Here is a 14535-nt window from a genome sequence, read left to right as displayed (position 1 = left end):
GGCATTGCGTACACGTGAGGCGGTCACAAAAGTATGTAAGCGGAGCACACACGGTCGGCAGTCACCTTAACGAAGATAATGGCTGAAAATGGGGAAATCCATTGAGATAAGCTACTCTGACAAGGGGCAGAATGTTGTTATGCAGAGCCTGTGAACGAGTACCTCGAAACGGAGAAGCTGGTCGAATGTTGACGAGCCATTGTCGTGAGCATCTACGGAAATATGTAAGAAGGACAGTGAAACTATCACTGAGCACTAAACGGTTGGATGTCCACGGCTCTTCACAGAACGTGAGGTTCAGAGCCTTACCTGCTCTGAGAAGTAGGATAGATAGATCTGTGCTATCTCTGCCGAAAGACCACAGTGCTGATGCACGCACAAGTGTTTTGGAGCACACTGTTCATTGTACATTGTTGAACATGGAGGTCCGCAGCAAACAACCCCTAAGCGTTCAGCAATAAAATTGTTAGTTATGATTGCAGTGGCCATGGGACCATCGAGGGTAGACCGTCGATCAGTGGGAACGTTTCAGGAGGTGGAGACGGGGAAGGTCCAGAAGAGACTGGAGGTATGATACTGTGAAAAGAATTTGACAGAGCACTGAAAGACATAAGCAGAAACATGGCCCCTGGAGTAGACTACATTCTCATAGAGTTATTGACATCATCGGGAGAGCCAGCCGTCTCACAACTGTTTCATATGGTGCGCAACTTTTGAAGCAGAAGAAATAGCCCCAGACTATCAAGGAGAATGTAATAATTACAGTTCTAAAGAAGGCAGGTGCTAACAGGTGTAAATACGGGAGAACCGTTAGTTTAATAAGAGATAGATGCAAAATATTGACACGAATTATTTAGAGAAGAAAGGAAAAATTGGCAAAAGCCAACATCAGGGAAGATCAGTTTGGGTTCTGGAGAAATTTAGGAACATGCGAGGAATTTCTAACGCTAGGACTGACTTTAGAATATAGCTTGAGGAAAGGCAAACTTGTATTTATAGCATTTGTAAAGTTAGAGAAAGCTTTTGGCAACATTGGCTGGAGTCATCGGTGGGTTTTATTGTATTTCTGAAACGCCGTTAATATTAAGATTGAAACGAGACCTATTGAAGAAGATAGATTCGCGTCGAAACATAGTTTTTCTAATGATTAAAAATGTGTAAAAACATTGTTGTGTGCAAGAGGAACAATTAAAAAAGAAATAATTCACAAAGCAGGAAAAGTGGCAAGAGTAGATTCCCACAGTAGCTTCTATTTTGCTGAAGATATCACTTTCGAATGACTGACTCGTTTTAAACTATCAGTAACTTGCGACACAAGGTCAGGCAGGAGTGCTGGGCACGGCCTTAACGCTGCTTCAGATCGTTAACTTACAAGAATCCACCTCTTATAAATACTCTACTGACGGCTTTCGAGTATAGCCCATCATAATAACTATTTTAGTAGAGTTATCACTTGACACGATACATTATATCAAGTTTGTTTTTGATTTTTGATGGTGCGCTATTGCCCGAAACGCGACAATAAAGTATTTATAGCAAATGGATTCTCGCTATTTAGCGATTTGAAGTAGTGTTTAGGAGTGTTCAGTCAATCGTTCACGAATGTCCGTTCAAACTTCTAACGCCAATTCGTTTAAAAATAGTAACTGTTGTTAGTTTCAATGGAGAACGGTAATTTAGTGACTAGTATTGACTATGTTGAGACACCGCTTCACTGCCATTTTCTTCCCTCGAGGAAAGAGCTGAGCTTGCGTCTGTGGTAAAGAAAGGTCTTTGGGCAGCTGAGTGTTGACGTTTCATCGCAGAGGAACGGACGAGATAGGATGTGCATCTGCGGTGGGGGAAAGCAGCCGAGATTAACTTCAGTGTTGGTTTGGCTCGTGGACGGCGGGCTGGGGATGGGGGACTTGGTTTACGCAGCGCGGCCCGGCGTCGGCGCGGCCTACAGCGATCGATTCGCTATCATCTCGTGGCCAGACAGAGCCCGCGTCATAGGCGCCGGTGCTGGAGGCGTGCGGCCGCCAAAATTCGGCGAGGTCGGCGCTGCCTGCGGGGGAATAAAACTCCGAGAAACGGGGTCGCCTGCTTCGCAGCCACCGTCAACACTTCCACTCAGGGACCGTACCGTACCGCACCCTCCCCTCTCATACTTGGCCGACAGGCGGAGAACATAGGCCGGCGGATGAACAGCCCAGTCCCGGGACGCAAAGTCGTGGCGTCTTACTTCTCTTGCTGGGTCGTTCTCTGTAAGTTTCGTGATTTTTAGCGCGAACGACCAAGGATCTTACCATCTGCTAAGATTACACACCGTGTCTTCTATGTGTACGAAGGCTATTCGGAAAGTAAGGTCCGATCGGTCGCGAAATGGAAACCACTGTAAAAATGGAAAACGTTTTATTTGCAGCAGGGAGCTATACCTTCAAGCTATTTCTCTATGTAATCGCCGCTCCGGCTTAGACATTTGTCGTAGCGTTATACCAACTTTCCAATACCCTCGTCAAAGAAGACAGCCGACTATGCTTTCCGCCAATTCTCTACGATGGTTTGCAGCTAGTTGTCTGAGCCAAAAGTTGACTTCGTAGCCAGCGGTTCATGTAAGCAGAGATCAAACTCAGGGGGAGTCAATTACGGACTATATTCTGTGTGACCAAAGTCTTCTGATGGAAAACGCTGCAGGAGCATCCTCATTGCCCCAGCAGTGCGAGCGAGAATTGTCACGAAGGAGGAAAAGCGTAACAGTTAAGCTACATGGGTTGCATGACATCCGGCGAAATCTCTCTTCAGGCTCTCATACCTGGCGGGAGATTATATTCTTCCAGGCATCTTTACGTGTTCACTGTGCGTTCAGAATTAAAAAAAGCGAGCCGGGTCGTTGTGGCCGAGCGGTTCTAGGCGCTGCAGTCCGGAACTGCGCCGGTGCTACGGTCGCAGGTTCGAATCCTGCCTTGGGCATGGATGTGTGTGATGTCCTTAGGTTCGTTAGGTTTAAGTAGCTCTAAGTCTAGGGGACTGGTGACCTCAGATGTTAAGTCCCATAGTGCTCAGAGCCATTTTGCCGCACGGGATTAGCCGAGCAGTCTGAGGTGCTGCAGTCATGGACTGTGCGGCTGGTTCAAAAATGGCTCTGAGCACTACGGGACTTAACGTCTGTGGTCATCAGTCCCCTAGAACTTAGAACTGCTTAAACCTAATTAACCTAAATACATCACACAACACCCAGTCATCACGAGGCAGAGAAAATCCCTGACCCCGCCGGGAATCGAACCCGGGCGCGGGAAGCGAGAACGCTACCGCACGACCTGTTCGGCAGGTCCCGGCGGAGGTTCGAGTCTTCCCTATGGCATGGGTGTGTTTGTCCTTAGGGTAATTTAGGTTAAGTAGTGTGTAAGCTTAGGGACTGATGACCTTAGCAGTTAAGTCCCATAAGATTTCACACACCTTTGAACATTTCTTAAAAGAGCGACGTGACGCTATCGAGGGTCATAGTAGAGATACTGCCCAACACATCTGTGCCAGGCTTCGTGAGATTTTCACTGTGTTTTCCATTCGCACCCGATCGGACCTTTCTTTCTGAACAGCCCTCGTATTACAAATTGAAGCCCCCAGCGTCGTTTTCTGTCAGTACATATCTTTAAGTTACTACATCCGTTTGCACTTTAAAAAGTTCACTGCCGCATTATTCTGTCTGCATGTGATGGAACTTCTGTAGGGATTCTGATAAGGTTTTCAGTAACAGATAGACTGATTACGGGGAAGGTTTCTGTGTATAACGAATCACCGCTAAGCAAGACCAGGCGTCTGGCCGTAAGTATTCGTGCTACCCGTGCGAAGCCGGAGCGGGTGGCCAGTCCTGAAGAAATTTTCACCATAGTCCGATAAAAATTACTTGATGGTCGACGGCTGTCACTTGCCGCCACAGTGTTACCATATCGGCTGCCGGTTGCCGCTCGGCTATAGACGACACAAAATCACGGCGAGTCACTTCGCAAATTCTGTTAACGTGCAATACGGAGCAATGTTGGAAGTGGACGCCGCGAGGTATGTCAGAAATGCGAGAGGCTCTGTCGACCGCCGATTTTATGTGACAAGTGACCAAACTGCGACAGACGACGTGTTTTGTGGCTCTCCCTTTCTACTCGTATCCTTTTCCTAAGCTAACGACGACCTCGTGAAATGCGACGTATCCGAAAAGCGGTCAACAGTCTGTAGTAGAAGTAAAATCACGATCGCTCTGTTCACGGCAATTAAAGCTAACCTCTACGAGCAAACTAAAATAATTCAGTCTCAGCGTTATAAGCAAACTGTAATTTTCTGCTATCATTGGTTACCTGAAAATATCCTCACACTGACTACACGAGCTTCTGAGTTACCAAAATATGAGCAGTCCTCGTTGGCATTTGGTTGCAGATTATAGGTGGCTCAAGTAGATTCCAAACGAAAAAAGAATGATAGGATAAAAAATTAAAGCAAATAAAGCCAATACGATAAGGATATAACTCAACATAGTATTAGATATAAAGTAGTTACATTTAAGCAATTTAATTGAATAAAAATAATAACCAGACACTTTTGATTAGATACAAAAAAATCATTACATTTGACAGGTTTCGAACCTACGGCCTTCACACGTCAGGCTTCTACACTTACCATTGTGCTGGGCCATAACTATTAGTAGTTAGTAATAACTAAAGTGACTCAGTCGCAATGATGAATTGCACCCTTCGAAAATTCGTGTGTGTTTGTGTTTTTGATGTGGTTATTATATGTGGATACACGAAGTAACAGAGCCAGACCCATAACGGCGGACAAATCGGACGTGACGTTGAGAACTCTGTCGATGAAAGAGGAGGCAGCATCAAAAATCTTAATGTTTTTGTGGTTTGTCCCTCGTCGTGTATACGGAAACACATTGTTAACTGTCCTCTTTACAACTGACCTAACTGGAAGTGGGACCCTTTAAATATTATCTAACGTTACGATAAACACGAAGAACGTAGCAGCTCCTTTGCATTTTACTACTACATTATCTGCCTTTGTGGACCTTCTCCGTGTAGTCAACTTCGTCTCAAAATTACGACCAGTTTGTCGGTTAAATTGCTCTAAAGTAGTACCGAAGCCGTCCTATCCACACCGTACAGCCAGAGGAATATTGACTATATTGCTGTCAAGGTGGTCTGTTGTGAAGTACGGTGCAACAACAAACCTTCCTCATACACTCAAAACATCGTCTCAAAATTACGACCAGTTTGTCGGTTAAATTGCTGTTAAGTCCTACCTAAGCCATCCTATCTACACCCTACAGCCAGAGGAATATTGACTATATTGCTGCCAAAGTGGTTTCTTGTGAAGTACGCTGCAACAACAATTGAATGCACCTGGAATGTCAGTACTCCTCCAACAGGGACATCAGCGCTAAGTGTGTAATTTTTAAGCTACCCTCTGCATTTAGATATGCAAATATCTTCTTAATACTCAATCCCAGCCTTCACTGTTCTGTTAGAGAGCACAGAACGCACTGAAGTTGTTTGAAAGCAAGCACAAATCGACAAAAAGTGGAAAGCTATGTACGTTTCCCCTCTGAATTATATTGACGGTATAGCGTGATCAGTGTCAGTTTTTTTTTTCATTATTTGCTTTACACTTTTCCTTCTCTACTCTTAAAATAAGATTGGGCTATCAGACTTTGGACCCACTGTAAAATCAGGGTCTTTGCAGATAATTACAGGGCGAGTTAGCGGTGAGGCCGAGGGAGCCCCGATCGGGGAACATTGCGACGCTATTTCCACTTACTTCATTACAACCAATGGAAGTCTCTTAAAAACATTGTTCAGAATCAGAGGGTGGGGATTATATTTACTTATACCAATGGATAATATGTTCCAGTTCAAAGTCGATGAGTTGCATGACATGTCCAGTGTGGCCATGCAGCTGTCGATGCGATCGATGGCGAGTGTTTTTTGTCAGTGACAGCAGATTGTTTCTAAACATAAATCAAAAGCGAAACAAATGTGTGCAGGAGCAGCTTGTTGACCATGTCTCAAGTTCCAGCCTCATTCGATGACGTACTGATTGTTCTCTGCTTCTGTCTGTTCCAGCCGACGGGCTTCATGGAGACGTCCGTGCCGTACTCCAGCATGGAGGAGGTGTACGTGGTGGCTCGCTGGGACGCCGGCCACAAGTTCTGCATCCGCATCGTGGTCGCCGACGGCTCTTTGCTATTGCAGGTCAGTCGCAAAGCTATGTATTTAAACGCGCCACGATCACAGTAACTCTCGAAACTGACTACATCTAAATGTGATTATTCCACAAGCTTATGTAATTATTCACCATGAATCCAGACCATTCCAGTTTCCAAGAAGGGTTGTGGTGCAGACGAGCAAAATTGTAGATTTATATCAGTGGCCATCGATATGTTGCAGAGTTGTGAAACATGTTTTATGCTCACGCTTTATGACATTCTTGGGGGGCGAAAAATCTCCTATATGATAGTCAACTAGGATTCCACAAACACAGAGCTTGTGAAATACAGCTGGCTCTGTTCCTTCACGAGCACCATGGACAATTGCACTCAGGTTGATGCCGTGGTCGTTCCGGAAGGCATTCGACACAGTTCCACAGTTATAGGGTACAGCACTTCTTTGCAGATAGGACACAACTCGTCTCTCTTAAAAAATCGTCAAGTGTACAGGTAATTTCAGGAGAAACTCAAGAGAGTGTCATATACTAATGATCTACTTGATGACATTGGAGGTTGCGTGAGTCTACTCCGGACGATGTCATTTTCTGCAGAGAGGTTGCAACGGCAGGAGACGGTAGCGAAATCTAGGAAGAGCTGCAGGGGAGCAATGAGTAGTGTAGGGAATGGCACTTGGCACTGAAATTAAATAAATGTAATGTACTGCGCGTACAGAGACGAAGAGATCAGCTACTGACCGATTATACTATTGGCTACAAGTCACTGGAAGCTACCGTAAAATACGTATCGGTACACATCCAGAGCAACCTGAGGAGGACCGATCACATAAAACAAGGAGCAGGAAAAGTAGATCAAAGACTAACAATCATTGGGAGAATCTTAAGCAAATATAATTCAGTTTCAGTCACGAAAGGAGTAGCTTTCAAAACACTCGTATAACCACTTCTTGACTACTGTACATCAGTCTGGGACCCTTACCAACAAGGAGTAATAAAAGATTATAACATCCCAGCTCCTCCACCAAATTATAACATTTCAGCTCCTCAACACCAAATTAAAACGTTCCACTTCAATTTGTTTGCACTTATAGCGATCCCAGCTTCCTCAACCAAATTAAAACATTGCATTAGGAGGTGTCTGCTTCGTGCAAAAGGTCTTGAGTTCATATTGACGACAACAAGTAATTCTTCATTACAGACGTTTATTTACAAACAGAACTGACAGACTTCACAGACTCAACAACTAACTCTCCGAGCTAACCGCACTGCATATCCGAACTGGCAACTGACAACTCCTAGGTGTATTAATATCTTTCCAAACAATGAGAGTCTTTAACAATGTTTTGTTTACAATACGATGGCAATTCACGACTTAAAACTAAATTAGACATTACAGAATTTTAGTACATATTAAAGTAAGTAAAAGGATCAGTACATATAAATTCTTACAAGCATAATTTCCAAATAGATTTTATAACATTTTTCTACCAGATTCTGGATAACCTTCACCAGATTTGTACCGATGTTTCCAGAAATATCTTGATATTTGATTCTGGATATTTCTTGAGTGATTTAGAACAACTATTTATATGTAAAATGATTTAAATCGTGTTTGAAAACGTAAATAAATCTTTTTAGCAATATTTCTTGATACAAATCGTCTTTCGAAATTAGGTTATGAAACAGTTTTCACAAGTTTTCGTATTTTTGCGATCATAATATAGAATTTCTCCATAGAAAGTTCCAGAAGTGTGCATTAAACTTTCATTTACAGACTTTCTCTTTAGCTGGTGAGTTTTTAAAAGTATCTTGTCCATATTATATGAAATAATTTAGCTCAAAACTGATAATTTATACAATTAATCAGAGCTACAGCAAACAGTGAGTCTTTCTTTTACAAAATGAAATATAATTACAAAATTGAATGAAAATAGGTTACTAACACTAATATATATTTACATTAATTCTATTTTTGTTCTTTCTGTGCAAAATGTCCTAATATTGACACAGTACAATATTTAAACATCACCAAAGTTTCCCTTTACATTTTGCATATCTGTATCGACATCCCCTAAAAGTCTACAGTATCGAATACTTCAATATGTCCCAATATGTCCTGTAATGTTACAAGATACAGAGAAGATCCAACGAAGAGCGGAGCGTTTTGTCACGGGAAGATTTATTCGGCGCGAGGATGTCACAGAGATGCTTGACAAACTCCACTGGGAGACGCTACAAGAGAGGCTTTGCGCATCACAGAGACGTTTAAGGTTAAAATTTCGAGAAAATACTTTCCAAGAATGGTCGTGGAAGACATTACCTCCTCCCGCGTATGTCTTAAAAATGATCACGACGAGAAAATCGGAGAAATGAGATGTCATACGGAGGTTTGTTGGCAGCCAATCTTCCCACGCGCCATTCACAAATAGAACGGAAAAGGTAGAAAAAACTGCCGTACTGTACTGTACTGTAGAAATAACGAGTGCTCAGCGGAACATTTTGGGGTTGAAAATACAGCGTGAAAGATGTACACATCTGACAGAACCAAAGTACTGACAGCAAATAATCGAAAAGATTTTACATCAAATCTGATTACTACCTTAAAGTAATTCGTTAAAGCTCCTTACTGATGTCGACTCGATTTCATACCGTAACAATAGGAATGTTACTGCAGCTTTCCTTAGCTTGACTGCAGTATTCACCATCAGCCCTGATCATAATTTTTCTTTTTTGATGTTACCACCCACGAGTACACACTGTCCATTAAAAAGCTTGAATAAGCACCTTCTGAAGCGCGGACCGTTGCGAGACGTGCAGCAATGGAGTCAGTCAGTTCCGGAAGGAACAGGTATGTTGAGTCATGATGACTCCGGTGCCGTAGCAGCTGCGCTATGTTCATCGGTTGAGGGTCCATGACGCGTACAGTCCGATCGAGGGGGCCCAACAGATTCTCTAATGGGTTTAAATCCGGGGATTTTTGTGACCAGGGGGTACGGTAAACTCATACTAGTGCTCTTCGAACAACGCACGTACATAGTGAGTTGTCACATTTTGCACTGTCCTACCGAGGAAAGCCAAACTGAATGTAGGGGTGGACATGGTTCTCGAGGATAGAAGCATACTTATGCTGATCCATTGGGCCTTCCATAATGACGAGTCACCTGTGGAATGCCCCGAAAACATTCCCCAGACGTTATCTCCTACGGCCTGGACCCTTCCGACGATTGTTGAAGAGTGTCTGCTTTCTGATTTTTCACGCGAATGGCCATCTCTCCTGTGGAGCATAAAACGTGATTCATCTGAAAACGCCACTGGTTGCCACACAGTAGATATCCAGTTTCGCAACTCGGTTGCAAATTCCAGCCTCCGCCGCCGAGGAACATTAGCATGAGTGCATGAATCTGGCACCTGTAGAGGATGCAGGAGGGTCTTGATGGGACACTGTTGGTAGCCCCCTGGTTCTTCTGGATGGTCAGGTGGTCAACAGTTGCACGTGTATTCGCCAGTAGACATCTCTTCAACCGTCGTTAACCCCTATCATCTATGCACCGTAATGTACCACCGTTTGTTCGGCGCCGGTTTTGGATAGCGCCATTTTGCCATGCGCCGTAGATTTTAACCACGTGAGCAGTTTGCAAAATAATCTGTCTAGGAAATGCTTCCATCCTTGGCCCGAAAGCCAATGATTATGCCCTTTTGGACGTCAGATAAATCGCTCCGTTTCCGTATTACAACATGTACTGTTTTCGGTGTTCGCCCGACACGCTTTATGTACCTTCCACTGCTAGAGCTTCCACCAGCCATCTGTGAGTGGTTATTGCACACTGACGTCGAACATAGGCAATGGTCACATTAATATGACGACCATCTCTATACATAGGCGTGCTGAAAAGTAATGCCTCCGAATTTTTCTCGTCGAAACGCTTAAGGTTTTTTATATAAAGCGAAGTCGTCTCTAATTATTCGATTCTGAACATAGTCACCCTGACGAAGAACATTCTTCCCAAAGAGAGACCAGTTTTTTGATACCGCCACTGTAGAATGTTAAACTACCTCCCCTCTGCTTGCACCGCTTCATCACCATCAAAATGTTCTAGAAGGTGGTCTTTAGGTTGAGGAAACATATGAAAATCGGATGGGGCCAAGTCGGGACTGTATTATGGTGGTTGATCGATGACAGAGAAACCGAAGCGTCGGATTGTTGCATATGTCGCAGCGCTCATGTTCGGTGTGGCATTGCCTGCTGAAGGAGAGGGTGCTTCGTGTGGGGAAGAGCTCTTCGAACTCTCACTTTGTTTTCTGTGGCTCTCGCAGTACCTTCCAGAGTATATGGTGGTGCCTTTACGGATGAATTCAAAGTACATCACACCATGAACATCCTTGAACATTATGAGCATGACTTTGCTTGCTGGTGACATGGTCTTGAACTTTTGTGGCGTTGGCGATCCTTTGCGGCAGAACTCCATTGATGATATCTTGTTTCGGAGTCAAAATGGTGAACACGGCTTTCATCATCTTCACAGCGTTGTTAAAGAACATCACCTTCACCTCCAAACGCAAAAGAAATTGTTGACAGACGTCCAATCTCCTCTGTTTCATTACAGAAATGAGCATTCGAGGACCCACCGTGCACAGAGTTTCGCAGTGATGGCCTGGACACGCTCTCGTGATACTTAACACTCATGAGAGTAATGTTTGTGTGTTATCTGATAATTTTCTCTGATGGGCTCGCCTCGTCGGTTGCCGTACGCGGCCGTCCACCCGATCTCTGGCACCACCGTTTCCTTCATTATGAGAACGAAAATGCCAACGTGTCCAATTACTGATACCGATACAATCATCACCGTACTCAGCTTTCATTCTGCTAGGGATTTCAATTGGAGGCACGTTTTCTTCGGAACAAACTCTGTTTCTTACGTACCAGCATAACACCACCGTGTTCAGTGCTACAATTCGGGGTCATCTAGCGACAGAGGGTTGCAGCTTGCGTCAGCGAAGCGGGAAAGTCGACCAAACAATATGCATGACATGTAATATTAGAGCCGATACTGAGAACAGAATAAAAAATTCCGGGCCATTACTTTTTAGCGCGCCTTTGTAGATGTATATTCGTTTGTGGTCACCGCGTAATAAAGTGCGAATTCTACAAAGACAACTTTTATTACAGAATGAGATTCTCACTCTGCAGCGGAGTGTGCGCTGATATGAAACTCCCTGGCAGATTAAAACTGTGTGCTGGACCGAGACTCGAACTCGGGACCTTTGCCTTTCGCGGGCAAGTGCTCTACCAACTGAGCTACCCGAGCACGAGTCGCGCCCCGTCCCCACAGCTCTACTTCTACCAGTACCTCCTACCTTTCAGACGTAACAGAAACTCTCCTGCTCTCCTTTCTTTCAGGAGTGCTAGTTCTGCATGGCTCGAAGGAGAGCTTCTGTTAAGTTTGGAAGGTAGGAGACGAGGTATTGGTAGAAATAAAGCTGTGGGGACGGGGCGTGACTCGTGCTCGGGAAGCTCAGTTGGTAGAGCACTTTCCCGCGAAAGGCAAAGGTCCCGAGTTCGAGTCTCGGTCTGGCACACAGTTTTAATCTGCCAGGAAGTTACAACTTTTATTCTTTACTTTCTTCAGTTTATTGCTAGAATGTCAGTGAATCAAAATAAATTATTTCCTTTTGTCTGAGATTTGCACTGACAAAGAAACATCATCAACTTAACCTCATACTTTGAGGTGAGAAAAGCACACTTGCAAGATATCAAAACCAGGACTCGAGATCGCAGAGAAATTTGGGCCTTATTTCTGACAGCACGCAGTTACGATCTTTTGAAAGTACTGCTTTTAAACATGCTCACGCACCGGTTGCTTCTCACTCCGCACCACTGCAGCCGCTTTATATCCGAGCGCGAAGTACTGTACATTACTTCGTCCACTGCGGCGAAGTGCACAGTCTCTAACCTGTAGTTGGTCCCTGATATTTCTTTGTTTCGAAAATTTTTGAATTGCGTGTCACAAATACAGCTTACATGAATGAGTGTGTCATTAAAGAAGTAGCGTAGCGGTACTTAATAATATCTTCTCTGTCGTGAGTTATTTGATTTGGATTGTGAAATTGACACTGTTGAAGAGAAGTAGATTAGGAGGAGTTGAGGTGTTCTTATTTCTTCGTTTTGTGAAGTGTAAAATTTTACATTTCTGAACATTTAGAGCAAGTTTCCAATGTCTTCACCATGTTGAAACCTAATCAAGATTTGACTCAATATTTATGCAGCTTCTCTCTGTTAATACTTCATTATAGATAACTGCATCATCTGGAAAAAGCCTGATTTTACTATTAATATTGTCTGCAAGATCATTAATATACAACACGTACAGCAAGGGTCCCAACACACTTTCCTGGGGCGCACTCGAAGTTACTTCTTCATCTGATGACGACTCTCCATCCAAAATAACACACTGTGTCCTCTCTACCAAAAGATCCTAGTCCAGGCCCAAATTTCACTTGATATCCCATATGATCGTACTTTTGACAACAAGCGTAGGGTGCGGTATAGACTCAAATGCTTTTCGGAAATCGAGAAATACTGCATTTACAAGGTTGCCTTGATCCAAGTCATGTGCGAGTTGTGTTTCACATGATCGATGTTTTCGTTAACCATTTTGGTTTACATTGAGGTGGTCATTATGTTAGAGAAAACTCATTAAGCTTGAGCACAGAATACGTTCTAAGATTCTACAACAAATCGATGTCAAGGTTATTGGACGGTAGTTTTGTGAGTCACTTCTACCCTTCTTGTAGAAGGGGGTGATCTGTGCCTTTTTTCAGCAACTGCACACGGTTGTTTGTTCCAGAGGTCTACGATAGATTATGGTTATAAGAGGGGCAAACTCCGGCGCAAATTCAGCATAGAATCTGACAGGGACTCCATCGGGCCCTGGAGCTTTGTTCAGTTTTAACGATTTCGGCTGTTTCTCAACACCACTGACAATAATACTCTTTTCATTCATTTTTTCAGTGGCAGGAGGATTAAATTGGGGCATTTGTCCTGGATTTTACTTCGTAAAGGAATATTTGAAAACGGGATTAAAGATTGCAACTTCTGCTTTGGTACCCTCAATTCCAGTTTCTGTCTCATTCACTATGGACTGGACACTAACTTTGGTGCCACTAACAGCATTTACATATGGCGAGAATTCCGTGTGAAAGGTAACGTGACAATATTCTGCTGTGGAAGTCATTGAAGGCATCATGCATTGCTCACTTGACAGCCAAAATCGTTTCATTCATCACCCCTCTATCTATAGCCGTACGCTTTGTTTTACACCTATTATGCAGTAATCTCTGTTTCTTTAGTAGTTTCTTTATAGCGACTGTATGCCATGAAGGTTACCTCCTATTATGAACTGTTCTACTGGGTGCATATCTGTCCAAAGCGTGGTCAGATATTCTACCCGTGTAGAGATGTTTGTGCCGGCGCCGTGTTATCCCTAAGGCTTTTCTCGGCAGAGTTCTAACTAGGAGAGTTGCGAGTGGAGTGCCTGTATGCCCAGGCGGTGCGTGGGCCGGCGTTCCGCCGCTCCGCCTGGAAGCCTCCCGCAGGGCCCGGCGAAGTCTCGAGAGCGCGTCTGGACTGACTGACTGGCTGACGTCTTCGAGTGGGCGCGCATGAGCCATCCTGCGGGAATCGCTCCCCCCTTCCTGTCTTCCCACCCGACAGCCGTATCGCCTTCTTGGACGGCGGCTGAGCAGGCGTAACCGCGAGGCTGCTGCCTTTCACACGCTCGCTTACGTTTTGACTCGATTGTGTGTGTGTTTCTTGGCGTCTCTACAGCTAATGACTAAACCTTTCTATTAGGGAGCTCTAATAAAATATTATTATTCATGTGTTGGCCATACTGGACCACGCGATGTACAAGAAGGGGCATTTTCATAGTTTTGTTTTAGCTTCCCTTTGTGTCTTTACTCCTTTCATGCTCTGAGAAACGACTTTTTCCCGTTCTTCAGATCGAACTCATCCGGTCGTCTTGGCTTTTTTTCTCTCTGAGCAACTGTTCAGTCGTGACTTTCTTGATTAAGACGGCCGGAGTGGCCGAGCGGTTCTATGCGCTACAATCTGGAACCGCGCGACCGCTATGGTCGTAGGTTCGAATCCTGCCTCTGGCATGGATGTGTGTGATGTCCTTAGGTTAGTTAGGTTTAAGTAGTTGTAAGTTCTAGGGAACTGATGACCTTCGATGTTAAGTCCCATAGTGCTCAGAGCCATTTGAACCTTTTTTTTCCTGATTAAAAATTTGTCTGGCTGATATTTTAGGTTGCGTCATACCTGCGACCACCAGCTGTTCTTTA

General features: G+C 44.1%; 1 protein-coding gene across 1 annotated transcript in view; it reads left to right on the top strand.

The window, feature by feature from the left end:
• The window catches only part of LOC126273015 (C-Maf-inducing protein-like), an 879384-nt gene that overhangs the window by 419690 nt on the left and 445159 nt on the right, over positions 1-14535 (top strand). The window contains exon 2 of the mRNA XM_049976389.1: positions 6096-6224. Coding sequence (XP_049832346.1) covers positions 6096-6224 — 129 coding nt within the window. The remainder of the gene's footprint in view (positions 1-6095; positions 6225-14535) is intronic.

Source organism: Schistocerca gregaria, chromosome 5 (assembly GCF_023897955.1).
Source record: "Schistocerca gregaria isolate iqSchGreg1 chromosome 5, iqSchGreg1.2, whole genome shotgun sequence".
In the NCBI taxonomy this organism is placed as follows: Eukaryota; Metazoa; Arthropoda; class Insecta; order Orthoptera; family Acrididae; genus Schistocerca; species Schistocerca gregaria.
This window is presented reverse-complemented; position numbering and strand designations above follow the sequence as displayed.